Genomic DNA, 22,803 nt, shown 5'->3' on the forward strand with positions numbered 1-22,803 from the left:
CAGGCTCAGTGGCCATGGCTCACGGGCCCAGCCGCTCCGTGGCACGTGGGATCCTCCCGGACCGGGGCATGAACCCGTGTCCCCTGCATTGGCAGGCGGACTCTCAACCACTGCGCCACCAGGGAAGCCCCCTCCTCCTCCTTTTTAAGAACAGTTTGAGGGATAATTTACATACCTTAAAGTTCACCCATTTAATCTGTACAATTCAATGGCTTTAGGGTATTTACTGAGTTGCACAACCACCACCACAATCTATATTTTAGAACATTTTCATCACCTCCAAAAGAAACACTGTATCCATTAACAGTCACTACCCGTCTGCCCCCTCCTTCACACCTGCGCCTGCCAGGCAACCTGTCTACTTTCTGCTATTTTCTGTCTTTGCCTATCCTGGACACCTCTTCTAAGTGGACTCATACTACATACGGTCTTTTGTGTCTGGCTTCTTTCACTTAGCATGATGTTTTCCAGGTTCATCCACGTAGTGAACACGCATCAGTACTTCATTCCTTTCTATGGCTGGGCACTATTCCATTGTATGGCTATATACCACAGTTGTTCACCCATTCACCAGATGATGGACATTTGGGTCGTTTCCACTTTTTGGCTATCATGAATAATGCTGCTGTGAACATTCATGTACAGTTTGTGTGGAGACGTGTTTTCAGTTCTCTCAGGCACATTACCTAGGAATGGAATTTCTGGGTCCTATGGTAACTCTGCACTTTGAGGAACTGTCAAGCTGTTTTCCAAAGTGGCTGCAGCCAGGTACGTTCTAAGCACTTCATTTTATAACCCTCAAGACAGGAGTTAACTTTATTGGTCCCAGGACCCTTTAAGAATTTGATGAAAGCTTCCCCCAACCCCCAACCTGAGCCCCAGGTTGGGAGGTGCTATCCCAGGAATATGGCTCCGAATAGCCTTTTTTTTTTTTTTTTGGCCACACTGTGTGGCATGCGGGATCTTAGTTCCCCGACCAGGGATCGAACCGGCACCCCCTGCAGTGGGAGCCCAGAGTCTTAACCACTGGACCACCAGGGAAGTCTTCCGAATAGCCTTGATGCTCAGGAAATGCTGGCAGGATTGAACTGCTGAGAGCTGCCCTCTTTTCCTCCCTCCCTGACAATTAAAAATTGGCCCAACCCTGAACAGCCGCAGGCTCTCCTGGAACAACTTCCTGCGAAGGTCCGCCTAGCAGATGAAATCCTTCTGAGGACTCCTCTAGCACACCTGGGATGGTGTCTCTTTTCTCTCTCTCTCCACAATCCTCCTCTCACCCAGGATCTGTATCTCTTTTCATACCCTTTTTTCTTCCTCCATCTTTCTCTATCTCCATCTGTCTCCCCATCTGTGGCAGGCGGATGAAGAGGTCCATGTCTCTTAACTGAAGAGATGCATGTCCTCATCCCTGAACCTATGAATATGTTTGGTTACATGGCAAAGGGGAGTTAAGGTTGAAGATGAAATTAAGGTGACTAGTCACCTGACTTTAAGAGAAGGAGATGATCCTGGATGACCCAGGTGGGTGCATGTAATCACAAGGGTCCTTAGAAGTGGAAGAGGCTGGCAGAAATCAGAGGGAGAAAGGTCAGAGAGATGTGATGGGAGAGGGAGCCAAGCTGCTGTTGCACATTTTGGAGAGGAAGAGAACAGAGAGGCGAAGAACGCGGGTGACCGCTAGAAACTGGAAAAGGCAGGAATGGACTCTCCCCTGGAGCCTCCAGGTAGGAATGCAGCCCTGGGAACACCTTGCTCTTAGCCTGGTGGGACCCAAGTCTGAAGTCCAACTACAGAGCCCTAAGACAGTAACTGTGTTGTCTGAAGCCATTACTTCTGTGGTAATTGGATACAGCATGTAGAAAACTCTACAGGATCCCTGTATATTCTATCACCAACACTGTCACCCCAACTCCTCATTTCACCTCTGCATGGGTTTCTTGTGCATCTCCCCAGCTGGAGAGTGAGCTCCACCAGGACAGAGACTTCACGTGATCCCCGCTGGGTGCCCAAAGCCAGAGCAAGTGGCACTCCCTGTCAGCACGGGGTAAAGGGAAGAGGAAAGGAGAGCCAGCCAGCCTTGCAAAGCCATGCCCGACCTCCCTCGGCTCTGGTGCACATCCTTCTCTCTCCTGCGCAGAGCTGGGCAGAAAGCCTGGGGAGGCTGCTCCCGCCCACGGAAGGCGCCTGTGCCCCGACACCGCCCCGCCCTGAACGGTCCCTCTCCTACTGAGCTCTCCACGCCCTTGGGGGTACTGTCCCCACCCTGGGATGTTTCCTCCACGGGACCTGATCCCAGGCAATTCCTCCGCTGCCCACCCGCCCCCACCTCGCCTTGGCCCTTGCTGGTCTCTGGCGCTCCGCGCTCTCTGTTCCTTCTGCTGGGCGCATCTTCCCTCAGTCTTCCCTTTCTTTGTTGAAGCATTTTCAAATAAATCCTGGACATCATCTCATTCCACACCTATATACTTATGTGCATCTTTTGAAAAACACTTTTATTTTTTCCGTAGCTGTAATGGCATTATCATATCTAATAAAAGCAATGTTACCAAGTTCAACCTCCTGCTCTGGATTGGTTGGCCTGCCCCGCAGCAAGTGGGTGAGATGTTGGGACAAGGAGTAACGACTTCATTCAGAAAGCCTGCTGACTGAGAAGGTGGCAGACCAGCACCCCAAAGAACCATCTTCCTAGTTAGAGTTCTATACTAAAAGGGGAGAGGGAAAGTCCTGGTTCCAGCCAGACTCCGGAGGGGATATGTCAATTTCTTCCTGCAGCCATTCCCAGGTGGGAATGTGAGCTAAACAAAGGTATTTTACCTTAAGGTTCGTTACCTGGGATGCAGGGTTCCCATTATGTATAATTTAAGTTTATAGGCAACATCCCTTTAGTGATTAACTTTGTATTCTATTGATATTATAAGGTCCTTTCCTATTATAGTTCCCCACTGTCAATGACCCATTCCACAATCCTGTGTGAAAAGGGAGGAAGACCGCTCTACTCTGCTGAACCGTGCCTACAAAGAGGTGATTATGGAATGGAAATTAGAATCGTTTAGTCAGTAGTACATTCCTCTTTCCTTTTTTTATCGACAACTATTTGAACCTGATGAAACCCCTCAGCCCTTTGTTGTCTAACTTGTAGTCAGACTTGGAGTTTTGGTTCCAGCTGCCCGTACATACCTATTAATTTTAACTTTCTGACTGTGCCATAATTATACAAGATTCCTGTGCTATTCATTTGAGTAAGATTAAAAAGGTAGGTTGACCCTTCTCCAGCTACAATGAAGTTACAGTCTCAATACTTTTTTTTTTAAAGAGCAACCTTAAGCCTTCAAAGAGCTCACAAACCCATTGCTCTCCAGGCCTCTCAGGAGTTGGGTTGTTTTCTGATGACAGTGGTGCTGCTTTAATCCGAGTGTGATGAATCCACGGCTTTACCCCAGCTAATCCGACAGACGAGTGCACGGTAAGTAATACGACATGGGGTCCTGTCCACCTTGCAAGCAGCTGATGTTCAGGCCCTTGTTCTCTCCAAGTTTTAAGCAGTACTCAAGTCTCCCCTGGGTTGAAAAGGATGTAAGGCTGCTTCAGTTGGATAGGCAGAGCTGTTAGAGGTAAACTCAGGAACAGAGGTTAGTATAGTGCCCAAAGCTCTAACATAATTGACAGCTGCTAGGTCTTTCAGAGCATTTATACATTCTTCTGCCCAAGCAGACACCTGGAATGGCCTACCATACAATATTTCAAAGGGGCTTAATTTAAGCCTGCTTCTGGGAGCCACTCTGATCTGTAGCAGGGCAACTGGCAAGACCTTATCCCAAGTTAAATTAGTCTCCTGACATATTTTAGCAATGCTCCTTTTTAAGGCAGGATTCATTCTCCGTTTTTCTTATTGATTGTGGTCTCCAGGATGAATGTAGTTTCCAGTTCACGGTAATGATTTAATCCAAATCAGGAGATAATTTCCTTAAGGAGAGCTTTAACCACTTTGGAGGCTTTTTTTTGTTGTTGTTGTTCAGATGGGATATGCTTCCACCCATCCTGAGACAGGGTCTAAACACCAGCAGGTGTTTGAAGTTTCCTGCAGCTCAAAGCAGTCAAGTCTACTGGCCAGTCCTTGGTGGGGCAGGTTTCTCTGTGTTGGGTTCCTGTCCGGGGAGGTCTAACAGCACTCTTTGGGTTATTTTTAGCACGAATCATGCAATTCTGAGTGACTGGCTGGATGGTCTTTTGTAGGTTAGGCCCCATTGCATAGTTTTGACTCCACTGTAAGGTGGCATCTCTCCCGTAATGGGTACCTTAGGAATGTGCTGCAGCACAGTGTCCAAGAGGGCCTGAGGGATCAAAACAGTTCCTTGTGCGCTACATTTCCAGTCAGGCGAAGTGTGATCAGAATGAAACCCTACTCTTCGGTCCTCTCTTTGTCCTTTTCTGAATACACCAGCTGGTATTTTGACAAGTCAATCTGTGGGAGAAGTGATCCTATCATGGCTTGATAACCACCTTCCTTTGCTGCCCTCTTTGTGCTTGGCCAGCTAACCAGTTGCCTTTTCCATGGTGAGGGACATCGAGGTCCCCTAGTTGGCATTCTAGAGGTAGTAACGATTTTGTACTTCTCAGGAGACTCCAGTGACTGGGATGGATTGAGAGGTTTTCTGTGCCGCTTTGGCACTCACCACAGAGGATGCTGTACCTGTATTTATCAGAAAGTCAATCCGCTCATTCCCCACTGTCAATTTCACCTGGGGCTCCTGTGGTGAAATTGGAATTGGGCGCCTCAAGTCCAATAGGGCCTCAAGTCCGAGGGAGCCCCTGGGCCACTTCATTAAATCAGGGTGTTTCTCTCTTTCCACCTCCTTGTTGCAGGAAGGGGGATGCCCTTCCACGGTCTGAGAGTGGGTGCTTGTCTAACACTCGGAGATGAATTGTCCGAGGAGACACACGTGCTGACAAAGCAAGAGACTTTATTGGGAAGGGGCGCTGGGGCAGAGAGCAGCAGGGTAAGGGAACCCAGGAGGACTGCTCTGCCACGTGGCTCGCAGTCTCTGGTGTTACAGTGATGGGGTTAGTCTCCAGGTTGTCTCTGGCCATTCCTCTTGCTTGGCCCATATTTGGCCTGACTCAGGGTCCTTCCTCGTGCGGCACGCATCTCTCAGCCAAGATGGATTCCAGTGAGAAGTGTCCTGGGACGTTGGTAGGACAATATTATGGACTGGCATCTCTTCCCTACTTTTGGCCCCTACCGAATTCTCCCAGTTAGTTTTTTGGGGCAGCACCATGTTCCTTATCGGAACCTCCTGTTGTGAGACAAGTTGTTATCATCCATCGTGCCTGACCAAGGCAGGCGGCTTTGGTCAATGGTTCCCTAACAATATGAGAGGCTCCGGATTTTTAATTCTTTTTCTTATGTTTTAGCCTAGGGCAATCTTTTTTCCAATGTCCTTCCTCCTTACAGTAAGCATATTGTTTGTTCCCCAGTGGTGGCTCACCTCTCTTTGGGTTACTCGCCTTCCAGGAATCCAATGCTGCTGTCAGAAGAGTGGTGTTACATTTTGCATCTTCTTTCTTCTGTCATTGTTCCCTGTTGATGCTACCAACTGAGAAGGTACGTTGGGAACGAACCCATCTAGGGACTTCCCTGGCAGTCTAGAGGTTAAGACACCGCTCTTCCACTACAGGGGGCGTGGGTTTGATCCCCGGTCAGGGAACTGAGATCCCACATGGCCACACGGCCGAAAAATAGAAAAAAAAAAAAAAGCACCACCTAATTTTTGCAACTTTCTCCTGATATCTGAGGTGCTTTGCCCAAAAAAGGATAAATTTACCATTCTCGTATTTTCAGGGGTCTCAGGATCTGCAAGAGTGTAACGTCTGTAGAGCTGGTAACTATTCATTTGTTTTTTGCTGAATTTCTTGAATTTTGTTCAAACTCTTTTGCTTTGGTTCCCCTTTCAAAGTCCTGCCAAGATGCATTTAAGGCAGTGCTCTCATAAGGGCATTCCTCCCTCATTGGGGTCCCAGTTTGGTTCAGCTGTGGGTACTGCCAAGTGGGCTTCAGGTGTACCATTTGGGTCTGCTAGGTGGAGCTGGTATGCTTCTTACCGGGCCTTACCAGTGACCATTCTCCTTTCATCTAGAGGATCCTCCCTATAAGAGGGGTCACCAATTAGACAAGTGTGAAGTGGAGAAAGCCCGTAGAAACATAGCCGGCTGGCCATGTGCATTTAGATCCCCTAAATAACTGCGTAAGGAAAATTGTCCTGCTCTGGGAGTGGCTCTTGGCCCAAACTGGGTGTCCGGGCGGGTCTTAGATGGTGTTACCAAACCAGGTCCCTGTGCCCCAGGAACTAAACACAGGATTTTCTAATTGAGCCCTGTAAGGAGGGGGAGACAGCCTGACCGCTTCCTGAGCCCCAGCGTTGGGAATTGGGGCTGGATAGGAATGGGAGGCGGTGGAAGGGGTGGACATGTTGGCATAACAGCTGGAGCAGCTGGACAGCCAGCTTGGCCCGAGGTTGGAGCAACATACCCTCACCCTCATTCTCTTTCTTTTCTTCCTGCATGACAGATTTTCCCTGGGGTTTCTTTTACCATAAAGTGACAACTGTCTGACTTTTTCTCACCCTGATGTAACAGCACAAATGCTTGCACAAAGAAAATTTCATTATTCTTCCCCACTTCTTCACAGAATAGGTACAGAGCCATTCAAAGGCCACCGTAACCATTAGAAGGATACCTTTTGCCTTGGCATCCACCAGCCGGACTGGGTTCTGGGGTGGGGCTTTTGGTGATTTTAGAAACCAAGTGGAACCTTTCTCTTCTCCCTGGGAATGTCCTTTCCTCCACTGACATCAGTCTGTAAGTGGAGAAATGGTACCAAAACAAAATGAAATGAAAACCCCAAAGAACAGAAAACCCTAAGTAAACCCTCAAGTTTGGTCTTGGAGTTTTTTACATATCACAAGAACCATCAACTCAACCCCACGTAATGTGACTGTGACGCCTCGGAGAGCTGTTGGATCCAGACCAACAACACAGGAGACCACAAACAACGTAATTAACCAGCAAAGGTGAGGGTACATGGTGCACAGGGTCCCAAAGTAAACCTGCCTAAACCCCTTGTGGAGATCCTAACAGGTACTACGGCTACATTGTTGCAATAAAATATCATCTTCCTCTCAGTCATGGCTTCATAGCTGTCATCAGGTCACTTATCCAAAATGCGCCCCAGAGGACTTCCTTTATGGAGAGTTGAAACATTCCCCAATTTTTAAAGACAGAAATACAAGACAAACAAAACCCAAGTGGCAGGACTTCCCTGGTGGCGCAGTGGTTAAGAATCCGCCTGCCAATGCAGGGGACACGGGTTCAAGCCCTGTTCCAGGAAGATCCCCCATGCCACGGAGCAACTAAGCCCGTGTACCACAACTAGAGAAAGCCTGTGCTCAGCAACGAAGACCCAATGCAGCCAAAAAACAACGAACAAAAAAAAACCAAATGGCGCACACACGTGCTAGCATCCAAAGAAACAAATGAACCAGTTCCAAATTGGCTAAAAAAAACAGCAATTATTTCCTCTAACAGGGTACCCCACTCGAATACAAAACAAACTGGCTTATTCCAGAGAAAAAAAGCCCCAAACAGAGGTAATTGAGTTCCAGCTGCCCACCAGAGCGAGCGACTTACCCTACTGTATTGAGCCTGTCGCCTCCCGGATGTTGATCCTTTGCTCCAACTGCCAAGTGCTGGGGCAGCCAGTGCCATTTTGGGGAACTTTGAGGGGAAGATCCTCAGGACAAGTGATCCTGGTAGCTGCTAGGGCCTTACCCGAAAATTCCCCAACTGCGTTGGCTGGCCCCTAGCACAAGAGTCCTAGATGGTTTCACCAAAATTTTTTACCGAGTCCAAGCTCATACTGCTTGCCGAACGACAGGCCAATCAATTGAGAGATGTGTTGCTGGGACAAGGAACAGTGACTTTATTCGGAAAGCCAGCAGACCGAGAAGACGAGTTAACTTCCCAAAGCACCACCTTCTCCGAATTAGAATTCAGGATTCTTTTATACGAAGGGGGAGGGAGTAAAGTCCTGGTTCCAGGATGTGTGAATTTCTCTCTTCTTGAAGCCATTCCCAGGTGGGCCTGGTCAGGATGTTTTCTGTGAGCTAATCAAAGGTATTTTAGCTTAATTATCTTTTCCTGGAAGGCAGGGTTCCCAGAGATGGGCCATTATGTATAATCTAAGTTTATAGGCAACATCCCTTTAGTGGTTAACTTGTAATAGAATAGTTTCTTCCCTATTATAGTAACAATAATTTCTTAATATCACCTAATAACTAGTCCATAATCAAATTTCCCTAATTGTCTCAAAAGTGTCTTTTTACTCTTTTTTTTTCAGTCGTAACAAGGTCCATACGCTAGGCTACATTTGGTTATGTCTTAAGGATCTAATTGAGGCAAGCCCTGCCCCCACTCCACCTCTCTCATATATCATTGAGTTGTTGAAGAGACTGTTTAAAATTTCCAGTAGAAGTCCCTGTATTCTGGATCTGTTTGATTTCTTTGGTGTTATTGTATATGTTCCTCTGTAAATGGATATTGGCCCTGGAGGCTTGGTTAGCTTCAGGCTCCACTTTTAAGAAAGAAAACCTTACAGGCAGTGCTGTGTGCTGCATACTGCATCTCTTCAGGAGGCAAGTAATGCCTTGTGGTTCCACTTTTAGTGATTCTAAGATTGAGTGGTGGTGGGACTTCCCTGGTGGTGAAGTGGTTGGGAATCTGCCTGCCAGGGTAGGGAACACAGGTTTGAGCCCTGGTCCGGGAAGATCCCACATGCTGCGGAGCAACTAAGCCCGTGCACCACAACTACTGAGCCTGCGCTCTAGAGCCTGTGAGCCACAACGACTGAGCCAGCATGCCACAACTACTGAAGCCCATGTGCCTGGAGCCCATGCTCTGCAATGAGAGAAGCCACCGCAACGAGAAGCACGTGCACTGCTACGAGGAGGGGCCCCCGCTCGCCGCAACTGGAGAGAGCCCACACACAGCAGCGGAGACCCAACGCAGCCAAGAATGAATGAATGAATGAATAAATAAATAAATAAGATTGAGTGGTGGCTTCAGGTGGTGACAACCTGATCGCTCCCTTGTAAAATTCCCCATCAGCCTTTCATCTGATGGTTTTATTCATTGATGATAATTTCCTGCCTCAATTTCATTAGGGGTTGCAAAATGGTAATTTTCCAGTTCTATAATTCCTTTCTCACTCATTAACTGGAGTTCTTTTGTAAAGAACTTTCCCTCATCAACTAGGACAATTTGGTAACCCTGAAATACAATTCATGCAGGAAAGGAGGGACAAACGCTTAGTTCTTTCCTTTAATTGCCAGTATTCAGAGTAAGGAGTTGGTGTCCTACCCCACATGTTTCTCTCCCCCTCTAGCCCTTTATCCTCCTAGCCCCTTTTAGTATCACTCTGAATGGCTACATTTTGTATGTTCAATGTTTCAAGGGCCTCCATTAATCTTTTTGACAGTTCAGATTGCCCTATCTTAGGCAATGGGAGCTCGGTGTCCTTTTGCTGTTACCTCATTTCTTGATATCTTTGCTTTCCAGCACAAGATGCCCCAATGCTCATCCTGAGTATTTCCTGCCGACCTGGAACCAACCTTTCCTCCAAGGACCTGGGTGCTGGGAGATCTCACTGTTGTCAAACTGTCCGTTGCTTCTAGGCTTTTTCAGTGACATTATAAGATTTTTACTTCACTTTTTTTTTATACTTATATCTTCTTTTCTCTTGCTCTGGAAACAATGACTCCTAACGTTTATTATTATACAATATGCCATAGTTTCAAATAATACCAATTCTACTAACATGTACACTACCAAATGAAATGTAACATATCTTTATATCTTTATTTGTCCTTAGGGAAAAACTAACTCTTGCAATATTCTCCCTGTATAAAAAAGTAGACAAACTGTACTTCATCAAAATGTAAAATCTTTGTGTTTCAAAGGACACTATCAAGGAAGCAAAAAAACAAACCACAGAATGAGAGAAAATATTTGCAAATCTTATATGAGATAGGGAATTTGAGTCCAGTACATTATAAAAACAAAACAAAAAACAAAACAAAACCCTCTCACAACTCAACAGTAAAAAGGCAAATAACATGATTAAAAAACAAGGAAATAATTTGGAAAGACATTCTCCAAAGAAAATATTCAAATGACCAATAAGCACATGAAAAGATGTTCAACATTATTAGCCATCAGGGAAATGCAAATCAAAACCACAACAAGATACCATATCACACCCACCGTGACTGCTACAGTTAAAAGACAATAAAAAGTGTTAGTGAAGATGTAGAGGGACTTCCCTGGTGGTCCAGTGAGTGGGACTCCGTGCTCCCAACGCAGGAGGCCCGGGTTCCATCCCTGGTAGGGGAACTGGATCCCACATGCATGCTGCAACTGAGAGTCCGCATGCCACAACTGAGACCCGGCACAGCCAAAATATATAAGTAAATAAATATTTTTTTTAAAATGTACAAAAATTGGAACCCTCATACATTGCTGGTGGGAATGTAAAATTGTGCAGCCACTGTGGAAAATAGTTTGGTAGTTCCTCTCAAAGTCAAACACAGAGTTTCTATAAAACCCAGCAATTCCATTTCTAGGTATACACACAAAAGAACTGAAAATATTTTGTCCACACAAAAACTTGTACACAAATGTTTACAGCAGTACTGTTCAAATAGCCAAAAAGTGGAAACAGCCCAAATTCCATCAGCTAATGAATAGATAAACAAACTGTGGTATATACCTCCAAGAGAATATTATTAGGCCATAAGAAGCAAAAAAGTACTGATACACGCCACAACGGGGATGAACCTACCTCGAAAATATTACGCTAAGTGAAAGCCACTAGTACACAAAAGGTCACATAGGGGCTTCCCTGGTGTCGCAGTGGTGGAGAGTCCGCCTGCCGACGCAGGGGACACGGGTTCGTGCGCCGGTCCGGGAAGATCCCACATGCCGCGGAGCGGCTGGGCCCGTGAGCCATGGCTGCTGAGCCTGCGTGTCCAGAGCCTGTGCTCCGCAATGGGAGAGGCCACAACAATAACAGGCGTATCGCAAAAAAAAAAAAAAAAAAAGGTCACATATATGACTCCGTTTATATGAAATGTTCCGAATAGACAAATCCATAGAGACAGAATGCAGACTGGTGGTTGCCAGAAACTGGGTGACGGAGGAATGCTAATGGTTAGGGATTTCTTCGGGGGTTATGAAAATGTTCTAAATTAGATAGTGGCTATGTTCTATGAATACAACTTTACTCTTTAAAAGGGTGAATTTTATGGCACTTGCATTATAGCTCAATTAAAAAAAAAAAAAGTTTCCGCATTTGTTCCCTAGAGGCCCAAAGAGGAGAACTTCAGTTACCTTGACCCTGCCCCACCGTTCTTCTCTTAATTTTACCGGGAGCTCGGGGCGGCGGCAGTGCGCAGGCGTCTTTCTGCGTCGGAAGGCGCGGAGGGGCTTCGCCCCGCCCATGCAGGATGACTCCTCCCATTCCCCGGCTTGCCCCGCCTCCCTCGTGCGCGGGGACGTGGGCTGCGGCGAGTCAGCCGGCGCCAATCCCTGCTTGCGGCCCAGCTTAGGTTTCCGCAAGTGTGCTTAGCCGCCACCTGGAGCCTGCCAGCGCGTGGGCGCTCGGGAATGAGCAGGACTAGGGGCGCGTTACTGCCTTTCCCCACATAATCGGTTTAGGCAACACCCCGTCCTGGGAGCTTTCTGCCAAGCCCTAAAGGGAGCGGTCACCAAGCATCCCCGGGGGGCTCCTCCTGACACTCCCTGTCCCTACGCGCGGGGAAAACTGCAGCCCGGCGGCGGGGTAGGGATGAGGCCCTAGAACAGGCGTGGGCAGTCTTTCTGTCAAGGGCCACACGGTAAATAGTTTATGCTTTTCAGGCCATATGGTCTCTGTCACAACTACTCTACTCTGCTTCTGTAGTACAGAAGCAGCCAGACAGTATGTAAAGGAATGCCCGTGGCCTGTTCCAATAGAACTACTCATGGACTCTGAAGTCTGAATCCCATACATGTCATGAAATAGTCTTCTTTTGAGTTCTTCAGCCATGTAAAAATATAAAAACTATTCTTAGCCACGGGCTGTAAAAAGACAGCGTGGTTTGCCTACGTCAGTGCCTTTTTACACTGGTAAAATACAGTGCCCGGTATTTGTCAAGGACACGTGGCCTAAGTAGCCCGGGGAATCCACAGACGCAAAGTTGAGACCATTGCCTTGGTCTGAGGATGGGGTGAGACAGTTCTCTGATTCCACCACCCTCCCACTCCAGCGTCCAAAGTCTCAGGGACAAGACTCCTCAGAAAGGGAACTCACCACCTGAGGACCAACCTATTTGATCTTGGCAAATTTCTCATAATTCCATTTTATTTTATTTCACTGGATTTTTTTTGGGTGGGGTAGGAAAACAATTCTTTTAAAGTGCATTTTACTTTAATTGTGGTAAACGGAAAACCTCTTTCGGATCCAGACTGTGTGTTCTTGCAGCTCTCAATTTCTAGCACTAGTTATATAGCCTCTGTGACAAAGCTGGTTCAAAGAGCTACGACTCTGGAGGGCAGCGTGCCAGGCCCAGCCACCTGGATCAGCCTATTGGAACAGAAGCCCCTCCTCTCACTGTCCTTGCTAAAGTGCAGCTGCACAAAAGCAGGCATCAAACAGGGACAGCTGACATATTACACTCAGTATTTGTGTGTTTGCAGAGGGAGACGTGGGGACAGGACTTAGGCCAGCGCTTTTCAGTAGAAATATAACGTGGCTGATATGTAATTCTGCATTTTCTAGTAGCCAAATTTACAAAAGTATATTCATCTTAATATATTTTATTTAACCCAATACGTCCAAAATAGTATTTCAACATGTAAGCAATATAAACAATTATTAATGAAATATTTTTTCTTTTATTTTTTGGCTGAGTGGCTTGCGGGAACTTAGTTCCCCAACCAGGGATTGAGAACCTGGGCCCCAGCAGTGAAAGTGCCAAGTCCTAACCACTGGACCGCCAGGGAATTCCCTGAAATTTATTTTATTTTTGATGCTAAGTCTTTAAAACCTGGTGTGCATTTCACACTCACGGCACATCTTGCTGCAGACCAGCCACATTTCAAGCGCTCACTGGGCACATGCAGCTGGCGGCTACCATATTGTACAGCACAGATTTCGACCAAATGAAACAGGGATTGTGTGTGCCTCTAGTCTGTTGGTGACGCTGAACTGGGTTTGTTGGTGGAGGGTGGGACAAGGTGTATGTTTTGGAAAAGAAGGGTTAGCCATAAGGACCCAAAATTGGTGATGGGGTGCGTTCCCAGACCTCTCAGGTTGGGGAGAGGGGTTGGAAGGGGAAAGATAACCCAAGGGAACGTAGTAGAATTTTTTGAGGACCCACAGCTTAAAACAGGGGGAGGGGGTTTTAGTTCTAAGACAAGCAGCAGTTTCAGCATTGCAAGCTTTTAGATGATTAACTTTTTTTTTTTAACCTATCTTGAATCATAGTTTTATTTATTTATTTAAAAATTTTTTTTCTTTTTCTTTTTGGCCACACAGCTTTCGGGATCTCAGTTCCCCAACCAGGGATTGAACCCAGGCCACAGCAGTGAAAGCACAAATCCTAACCACTAGACCACCAGGGAACTCCCTGATGATTAACTTTTTTTTTTTTTTTGCGGACGCGCAGGCCCAGCGGCCATGGCTCACAGGCCCAGCCACTCCGCAGCATGTGGGATCCTCCCGGACCAGGGCATGAACCCGCGTCCCCTGCATCGGCAGGCAGACTCTCAACCAATGCGCCACCAGGGAAGCCCCTGACTAACTTTTTTGACGCCTCATTTAGGGGCCAAGGACAGGACTTTTCCCTTTTGATTCCCCCCATCCCTCTGCCACCATGTGCATACATGCACTCTGAGCCCTGCTCCAAGACGGGCCTCAGTCAAAGTCTCCCCAGAACCTGAGGGGCCCCACCCTGGGCTGCTACTTCTGGGAATATAGAACTAAGAGTGGGTAAAATCGGGAACGTTTGAGTTGGGGGGCTGAGTGGCCGCACCCTTCCCCCTCACTGGCTGGCTTATCAAAGCCAGCCAGTGAGGGGAGAGGGAGGTTCCTTTAACCCAAAATCAAACCTCTGTTTTGCCCGGTTGAGACCCTTCCCCAGGCCCCAACCACACGTGAGTCTGTGGAGATGTTTTGGCTGTCCACAGGGGTAGCATTTGTGCCTCTGTCCACTTCGGCCATTTGAACCAATCCCTTGGGTCCTCTGGCTCCCCAGAGAGAGCAGTGGGGGCCCTGCACTCAGGGAGTGAAACTGGGACAGGATATCCACAAGCACAGACAGACATCAGTCATCAGGGGTTTTCCAAGGACAAGGATCACACGGGGTCACCTGAGAGGAAAAACACTGAGATCCAGACACTGAGCTCAGGCCACATGGTCAGGGCAGGAGCGCCTGTGGCTCCGGGCGGGTGAAAATGTCTGCGGGAAAAGCAGTTCCACAGACAGACAGGGAAGCGAATATTGTAGATGAGAAAGACAGAGCCAGATGGGCTCTGGCCACATTTATTACAAAATAAAGATTACAAACCTGGTATAGAAGAGATCCCTGACGGCGGCTGATACACCTGCAATAACCCCACCCCACAAAGTCCCTCCCTCAGGCACACTGGTGTGGAGGCTCTCAGATGCGAAGGTCCCCGGCCAGGAGGGCACTGTACCGGGCAGGTGTGAGGGGCAGGTAGGCGCCCCCAGCCTGGTCCAGAATGTAGAGGGGGTCGGACAGTGCACTTGGGTCAAAGCCCTCCTTTGCCATCCGAACCTTCTGCTGCTTGAAGGTCTCTGTGGTGGCCAGTGACTCCTGGGGAGGGGGAGGGGTCAAAGGGGGCTGAAGGAAGGGGTAGTCTGCCCCAGTGGCTCAGGGAAATCGCCTGAGTTTCGTTAAGGGGCAGGTCTGGGGGAAGGGGGGGATGAGGTCAGGGTTTAGGGGAGGGGGTGACAGGGAAGAGAAGGGGCCAGGCCTGGAGGATGGAGGGGGTGAAAAGCATGTGTCTGGGAAGGAACTGTTCTTTCTCTTCACAGAATGTATTACGTGGGGGTCCCTTTGTGGGGTTTGGGAGCCACTGACTGCTGCAGATATACGGGGTGAGGTAAAGGGTCAGGGCAGGAGTGGCTGGTTACCTGAAGCCTTAGGAATCGAGGCCGGGCATAAGGTGGCAAGTTCTCGGAAACACGGACGTAGAGCTGCACAAGGTCCAAAGAGTGGGGGGGACGCAGAACCAGGGCTGCCATCCCAGCCCTGCCTTCGTGCCCTGGTGGGCGTGGGGGGCAGGGTCAGCCGTGGTAGCTGACCACCACGAGGCCTCATGCTCCCTGCGCCCAAGTAATACCACTTCAGGGTGGTGGGCTGGGTCCCCGCCGCCCCATGGCTGGGCACCTGGCACAGTGACTCCGTAGACGTTCACCTCCTGAAGAAAATCCAGGGCCTCCAAGGCCTCAGCCACCTCGGTCGTGGCCACATTCTCCCCCTTCCACCTGCCAGAGAGCAGAAATTGGAAACTGGGAGTCAGGGGTCAGGGCCTAATGAGATTGGTGGGGAGAGTAAGAGGTCAGGGATGAGGGCGAGGTACCAGAAGGTCTTGGGGAAGACGTGTTTAGGAGGTTGGAGATGAGAGCTTAGATGAGAAGCTGGGTTGGGGCAGATTAGGGAGTGGAGGTTTAGAGGGTTTGGGTCACAGAGATGGGATGTCCAGGAGAGAAATCAGAGAGTTAGGGGCAGATACCTGAAGGTGTCTCCAGTACGATCGTGGAAGCGAAGAAAGCCTTGGTCGTCGCAGACCAACAGGTCCCCAGTGTTGAAGAAAACATCCCCAGGCTGGAAGACATCCTTCAGCAGCTTTCCCCGGGCCAGCTCTGGCCCCCCAGCATAGCCCAGGAAGGGTGACTGCTGGTTCACGGGGGCCACCAGCAGCCCTGGCTCACCTGGTAGAGTCACTGGGGTCAGGGGGCCGCCGCCCACCACACTCTCCAAGTCCAATCCTCCTCTGCCAGCCAGCTCCACCACCCCTACCCACCCCGCCTGGACACAAACCTGGAGATGTGGCCACACAGAGCCCCTGGGTGTTCCGAATTGGCTCCCCTGTGGTGACATCATAGCGAATCAAAGAGAAGGGGAAGACATGCTGGGGGAAGGGAGACCCAGGCACTGGGTCATTTCAGTTGCACGAGCCCCCTCCCCAGCAGCCCCCCGACGTTCCACAGGTTCTCCAGTTTCCTCCTGTAACTCACCTTGTAAAGCCAGGAGGCGCGCCCCACAGCACCCCGCTGTCCTGTGTAGTTGAAAGTGGCCACGTTGCCCTCTGTCAGTCCATACGTCTCCAGCACCTGCAGGGGCCCGAAGCGCCTCACAAAGCGCTCCCAGGTGTCTGGTCGCAGCCCGCTGCCCACCACCAGCCGGACCTTATGTCCATGTTCTGCCTTGCTCTGAGACAAGTGGGGGGAGGGGCAGGAGCTTCAACACCAAGATGCCAGCTCCCCCAGGTGCAGCCCTGTCTCCCACTCTCCTTGCACCACTTCCACCGTGACCTCCTTGAGGTGCCCTAAGCACCAGAATCCTACCAGCCCAGGCTCCTTACCCTCCCTTTCCATTTTCTTCTTGCTTCCTCTCCCTCCAACTCCCAGACAACCGTTTCAGTGTCCCCTGCCAACTGCCCATCTCCCTGCCTTCGTGGCTCTGCCCAGGATCTGTGCCCACGCACCGGGGGCTGGTTCACAAGGTATCGGCATAGTTCCCCGATGTACTGGAACACCGTCACCCCGTGCTGCTGGCAGTCCTCCCAGAACTGACCAGCTGAGAACTTGGACTTCAGCACCACTGTGGCCCCTGCCAGAATCAGAGAGGGTGAGGAGGAAGGAAGGAGGTGAGGTTAAGAGCTGGGGGGTGGCGGGTCACGTGAGGAGTCCTGACCCCCTCCTTTTCAGGCATCAGCCTTCACTGTACTGTAGTTCCCCGGAAAGGCCTGGCTGTGACATTCACACTTTCCAAAGGCCAAGTTGGCCCTCATCCTTTCCCACCGTTAATGCCCTCTCCCTACTTCCCATCCCCAAGCAGTCCATCGTCTGAACCCTGCCCCCAAGCCACAACCCTCTTCTCCATTTGCCTCTTCCTGGGCTGACAGTCACAGCCCTCCCCTCCCCTGGCGCCTGGAGTTCTGTGAACTGCATGGCCGCCCTAGTTGCTCAGCCTGTAGGTCTATGCAAGTGATGCTTCTGCATTGAACCAGGAGCTCCTGGAGAGGAGGCCCTGCCTCCTTCCTCTGGATTCTCTACCCTGAAGGACTGAGGAAGCATCCCCAGGTGAGCACACCACAGTAGGTACTTAATAAATGTTTGCTGGCATAAACATCTGCCGGAGGGCTGAATGGGGGGTTGGGGTGGGGGAGACTGACCAATGCCCAAGCATCCCACGATGCCCAACAGGGAGCCAGACATGTGGTAGAGTGGGAGGGCAAGGTAGATCACATCCTCCTGGTGGGCGCCGCACAGCTGGTAGAATCCTTGGCATTGCAGGACCTTCAGATGACTGATCCGAGCAGCCTTGGGGAGGCCTGGGGGGAGGGGGAGATCAGGGGAAGGGTCTGAGCTCCAAGCCTTGTCTCCCGCTTTGGCCCTGTTGGGTTTCCCACAGAAAGTGGCAGAGGCAAGGCTGAAACTAAGAAGAAGGCAGGCCAGGCCGTCCTAGAAATGTGGTAAGTTCGGAGAGGTGGGGAAATGAAGAGGGGTGGGAGGGTTGGCGAGACAGAAAATATGGCCGCTGGGATCAGCCTCCTCTCTGGGGGCTTTGGAGAAGTGGACTACGAGCTGAGGAGGTCACAGTTCCTGTTCCCAGGCTCCTGCCTTCCTTGTCTTCAGTTTCTTGGAGGTAAATATCGTGTCCAGCCCTCACCTGTGGTGCCAGAGGTGAAGATATACAGGCACGTGTCCATTATGTTCTGGGGGGCAGACAGGTACCCGGGCACTGGCCCATCCACTTCAGCGGAGGCCTCAGCCAGAAAATCGGTGATTCCAGCAGGATGGGTTTCAGAGCCTGCAGCCCACAGGTGGAGCCCCATGGCTCTCAGGGCTGGCAGGTCAGGCTCCAGGGACTCCAGGAACTCTGGATGGGGCGGGAAAGCATAGCTCCACAGCTCTACCGCTACCCAGAAGCCTTCCCCACACTTTACCCCATTTGTTCCCCCACCCCCACCTCGCAGAGCTCCCGAGTGAGGCTGAAGAGTACGGTACGGACGCGCCATCATGGGTCTGGGACCTGGAGCCCAAGTCTTCGGAAATCCTTGGGAAGCCAGAGACCCAGCTTTATCCCTTCGCGAACCCAGAGACCCGTCTCCTCACCCTTTCCGAACCCCTGGCCTCCTTCCCAGCGCACTCCTTCTTTGCGCCCCTCTGACACGCCCCTTTCTGTGGCTGGCCCCGCCCCCGTCGGTCGAGCGCTCCAGCCTTACCTGGCGCCAGCACGAGCGCGCGGGCGCCGCAGCTGCGGAGACAGTGCAGTAGGGGACCCCGGCGCAGAGCGGTGGGCACAAAGGCCACACGCAGGCCGGCCTTGGCCAGCCCGAACCAGAGCCACAGGAACTCTGGGCAGGCGGGGAGCAACAGCGCCACGATGGCCCCAGGTGCCAGAGGGGCCGCGCCATCCCCTTCCCGCACGGGCCGCGCAGCTCCGCTTCCGGCCGCCGCGTCTCGTACGCCGTGCACCGCCCGCTCGCCTTCCCCGGCGCCCCCCTCGCCGCTATCGCCGCCGCCGGGCCCCCCGTCCCAGCCTCGCGCGCGCAAGAAGGCGCGCGCAGCCCGGTTGCTCTGGCGCTCGGCCTCCGCGTAGCTAAAGCGTTGCGCGCCGTGAATGAGAAAGGTGTGCGCGGGGCGCTGCCGGGCCAGCTGCGCGAGGCGCCAGGCCAGGCTGCAGCCCCCCTCTGGACCTTCCGGGTCTGCGGCAGCCGCGGCCAGGGCGCGCGCTCGAAGGGCCCGTTTGCAGCGTAGGGCGCGCACCGAGAAGGCCAAGTCTGCCGCGAGCCAGCGCAACTGCGGCCATAGGCGCAGCTTCAGCAGCAGCAGCGGCAGCAGCAGCAGGGGTAGCAGCAGGAGGGCGGCCATCGTGCCCGCTTCCTCGACTCGGCCCCGTCTGGCCCCAGCCGCTCGCAGACTGCCCAGATACTCCCTTCTGGAAACCTGGGGCCGCTGGTTCTAGTGCTTAGACCTCGCCTTCCCGGGAGCGCGCGCGCTGGCACACGCCTCTTCCCACCCAGCCCCCAACCTCCCTCCCCACGGGCGGAGAGCAGAGGCCCGGGAGGAGTACTAGTGGGGGGCGGCCCCGCACGCCCGGCCCTCCCCACAGCTACGCTCCGCCCTAGGCGCGCTCCCTCCCGGACGACTCGCAGCCCGCACCCTACCAGGTCCTGGGCGGTGCTCACGCCTTCTCTTAATCAGGATCGGGGCCGTTTTAGGTTTCCTCCTCAAGGGAGGTCTAGACATCTGGCTGGACTTTGGACCCCCGGCCAGAGAGCCAGGGCACTAGGATCCAAGTCCATCCTTCCCTTTCTTCCCGTTTTCACCCGTGACAGGAGGGTGGCACTGCTCTCCCAAAAGAGACTGAAGAACTCGGCCCCTTGCCCACATGGTGCTCCAAGTCCCCGCACGAAAGCCGGAGCTATGCCCTCCCTCCAGCCGCCAGGAGCAGCAGCAACCCCAGCGGGGTGGGAGCCGAGAGTGAAGTAGGGGAAAGGTGGAGGCCCAGACAGCCAGATTTCTGGAGGGGCCACGGCGGAAGCCCCTCCCCTTGGGCAAAGGTACAATAACTGGGGCCAGCCAGCTAATGCTTTCCATCCTAGTTTTAATTGCGGCAGAGAAAACTGGGGAACGAGCGAGGAAGGAAAAAAGGCCTCCGGGAGTTGAAACGTTCAAAGGAAGGAGTAGCAGCTTTGAGGGAAGGGAGAACCTGGATTCTGTAAAAGACAAATTTGCAGGCTGAACAGGAGGAGCTGTCTGCAGTCGGCCCAACTTCACTCCTCTCTCCTCAGCCTGCCCCTCACAACCTCCCAGGACAGCAGGGGAACAAAAGCATAGCCAAGGAGCTCTTTTCTGCCGGTACACATGGACAGGCAAGTGGCCAGACTGTGGAAGAGAGTTCTTTTTCCCAGGTATCTGAACTCTCTCCCTCACCCCCAAGCATTTAATCCTCCAGTAGTTGGTAAGCACAGAGTATGACAAATACCGGCTTTTGGAAGCCTCTGGTTTCTTGAGAGATGGGTAAAGACAAACAGCCTTTTGGGAGGTGGTGCCAGCATCAGTTTCTGCCTGGCCAGGTCAGCGCCTGGCCTGCAAAGCCAGTGGCAGCCAGGATGGGGGCAGAGAAGCAAGAAGGATGGGGCGGTAAAGCCAAGCCTTCTGCTCCAGACATAGAAGGAGGTGGGCAGGAAGAGAGAAGGGGAAGCTGTGAAGGGGGGGGGTGCCCATTAAATCAAGACCACCTGTACGGGCACAGGGTAAGTGGGGGCAGCAACTCCGGCACAAAAGAGGTTCTGGCTTGTTTTATTGTCATTTAAAAACAACTTTTAAAATGCGATTATCTCTGCCAAAAAAAAGAAAGAAAACGAAGACAGAACCAAGGAAATGTGACCATTTGACAGTTCTGTGGAACATGTCTCTGGGACTCCCTGGGCTCTGGCCCGACTTGAGGTGCCAGCTTCAGGCCAGCACAAGCCTCCAGGTGGGGCTGTGGCCTCCCTCTCAGGTTCCTTCCCAAACACTTGTGGCATCTGGCCCATGGAGAGGAAAAGGCGACTTGACCATGTCACAGATTAAATGCCCACTTCATACTGGCGTATGGAGGGCAACTATATAATGCCTGTTCAGAGCAAATCAAGACCTGAAGGGGGAAGTTGGAAGGGGCACCCACACAGTTTTCACTCTCATCCTAGCCTCTCTGGCCAGCTGCCCCTCTGCCATTTCTCTTCTCTACTGAAACACTTTTGGGGGAAGCTGGGGGAGGGGGCAGGAGGCTGAAGACTTCCACCACAGTCCAGGTTTTGTACAGCCTCTGGTTTCAGTGGGAACCCCAGTATCAGTGGGAGCAGCAGTGTGATGCGGCTGGAGGCCCCAGAGAGGAGGGAGGAGGGACTGGGGGGCTGCACGGCAGCTTCTCAGGCTGCGCTGAAGGAGGCAGCTCGTCCTTCTCCCAGGGTGAGCTCTGGGATGGGGACAGGGTGTTGCCCCTACGATCTCCCCAGCCCCTATTAACCTCTGATTCACCAAGGAGGGGAGGGCAGTCCAACTGGGGGTGGAATGGGGAACACAGGGCCTCAGTCACTGTCAGACCCCACTGCAGAGGACCCCTTCCGTTTCCGCTTGGTGGGCTTTGGTTTTGTGTCTTCTTCCTCCTGGAAGAGATGGAGGGGAGGGAATCACTAGCCTGGGCAGCGGCTGGCCCCAACTCTACCTGCACCCCAACTCTCCTTTTCCTCCTGTGCATGGCTTGCACGGCCAGGGGTCTCACCGAGGCACTGCTGGAGCCTGACTCTTCCTCAGCATTGGGGGGCTGTGTGGCATTCTTTCGACTTCGGGGGCTGGACAGAGCTGCTTTTCGCCGGCTCTTGGGTGGCTTGGTGGAAGAGTCCTCGTATTCCTCGGCCAGGGAGAAGAGATCGCTGAACCTAAGGGAGAGAACAGGCTCTCAGAGGGTGGGGGTCCTGGCCCCATGGCCATCCTCCCATCCTTTTCTCTGACCCCATGCCAGGGTCTCCATTTGTTCTCAACTCCATTGTCTTGCTGGTCACTAAGTTTGTGTCCCCAGCAGGCCACCCTCACCCAGGCCTTCTCCCACTACTTCCCAAGGCCCAAAGTGCAAGGAGCCTCACTTCATCTTGTGGGCTTCGTCACAGCTCGCCTGGACGTGCTGCAGAGCCTGCAGAATTGGGGTCTGGCTGAAAACTAGAGGGAGGGAGAACAGGGAGGGAGGAACAGTGAGGTGTCTGAGAGCTGCCCCACCCGGATGCACGGATGGTGTGAGCCAGGGCAGTGCCATGCGCTCGGAGAGGGCAGAAAGCATACAGTTCTGCTTGGTGTTGGTCAGGTTGAGACGCAGGTTGTCCAAGTGCTCTAGGATCTGCTCCAGAGTCAGCTGGGCCAGCTTGCTGCTGGAACTCCTCAGGCTGCAGGGAGGGCACAAGAGCCAGAGTCTGAGCTTGGGGTGACGGCTCCAGGAGAATGAGACACCCTCCCCCACTGAGGTCCCTCCTTAAGGCAGAGGCAGCCCATACAGAGAAGGGGATAGGAGGGCTGGGAGGGCCTGGCAGGGTAAGGGAGGTGTGCCTGGAACAGGGACCAAAGACAGGGCACTAGGAAAGGAGGGGAAGGGGCCACAGTGGTCCTGCACGCCAGGTAGCTTCACACCACTAGATGTCGCCCACAAGCCAGGCAGGGACCGAACTGCACGGCCCTGGTGCTGGCCTGTGGACAGAGGGCAGCCCTGGCATGGAGGGTCCCACCTCTGCCTCTTGCGCGGAAGGCTGTTGTTCTTGATGAGCAGGGACTTGATGTGCTCCGCCAGCAGCTCGTCGTGCTTCATGCACCAGTGCCTCAGGATGCTGGTGGTGAACTGGTCGTCGGGGTGGCAGGGCCGGCTCAGCACCATCTTCACCATCTCCTCGCTGGGCCTGGGGGCGAGGGGAGCGGGGCGCCCTGCT

At 52.1% G+C, this 22,803-nt stretch overlaps 2 protein-coding genes across 5 annotated transcripts in view; both read right to left on the minus strand.

The window, feature by feature from the left end:
• Nucleotides 1-14,662: 14,662 nt before the first annotated feature.
• Nucleotides 14,663-19,327, minus strand: SLC27A3 (solute carrier family 27 member 3). Of its 3 annotated transcripts, none has more exons than XM_082862872.1 (10): nucleotides 18,568-19,327; nucleotides 18,012-18,221; nucleotides 17,515-17,673; nucleotides 16,825-16,949; nucleotides 16,355-16,450; nucleotides 16,158-16,248; nucleotides 15,850-16,048; nucleotides 15,504-15,601; nucleotides 15,248-15,378; nucleotides 14,663-14,927 (listed from the first exon to the last, which is right to left on the minus strand). In XM_082862872.1, the coding sequence occupies exons 1-10, from the start codon at nucleotides 19,214-19,216 to the stop codon at nucleotides 14,751-14,753; spliced, it is 1,935 nt and encodes a 644-aa protein (XP_082718998.1). In that variant the 5' UTR covers nucleotides 19,217-19,327; the 3' UTR covers nucleotides 14,663-14,750. The 3 variants fall into 3 exon arrangements, with proteins under 3 accessions (XP_082718998.1, XP_082718999.1, XP_082718997.1); XM_082862873.1 differs by having other exon boundaries at nucleotides 15,850-15,941; nucleotides 16,158-16,205; nucleotides 16,355-16,549; XM_082862871.1 differs by having other exon boundaries at nucleotides 16,355-16,549.
• A 624-nt stretch (nucleotides 19,328-19,951) lies between these two features.
• INTS3 (integrator complex subunit 3) overlaps nucleotides 19,952-22,803 on the minus strand; it is a 39,684-nt gene continuing 36,832 nt past the window's right edge. Inside the window, exons 26-30 of one of the 2 annotated variants that reach the window (XM_082862849.1) lie at nucleotides 22,606-22,773; nucleotides 22,169-22,269; nucleotides 21,976-22,048; nucleotides 21,615-21,771; nucleotides 19,952-21,498 (exon numbers count right to left, since the gene is read on the minus strand). In XM_082862849.1, coding sequence (XP_082718975.1) covers nucleotides 21,421-21,498; nucleotides 21,615-21,771; nucleotides 21,976-22,048; nucleotides 22,169-22,269; nucleotides 22,606-22,773 — 577 coding nt within the window. In that variant the 3' untranslated portion in view covers nucleotides 19,952-21,420. Of the gene's footprint in view, nucleotides 21,499-21,614; nucleotides 21,772-21,975; nucleotides 22,270-22,605; nucleotides 22,774-22,803 lie in introns of both variants that reach the window. The other variant, XM_082862848.1, reaches the window with a different exon arrangement.

This window comes from Leucopleurus acutus, assembly GCF_964270905.1.
Source record: "Leucopleurus acutus genome assembly, chromosome: 2".
In the NCBI taxonomy this organism is placed as follows: domain Eukaryota; kingdom Metazoa; phylum Chordata; class Mammalia; order Artiodactyla; family Delphinidae; genus Leucopleurus; species Leucopleurus acutus.

Coding starts and splice junctions, on each gene's coding strand:
- SLC27A3 (XM_082862871.1), bottom strand. CDS start 19,216: ATGGCCGCCCTCCTGCTGCTACCCCTGCTGCTGCTGCCGCTGCTGCTG. Junction 16,550..16,824: donor ACCTTGTGAACCAGCCCCCG/GTGCGTGGGCAC, acceptor CACTTGTCTCAG/AGCAAGGCAGAACATGGACA. Junction 15,379..15,503: donor CTACGGAGTCACTGTGCCAG/GTGCCCAGCCAT, acceptor CACGCCCACCAG/GGCACGAAGGCAGGGCTGGG.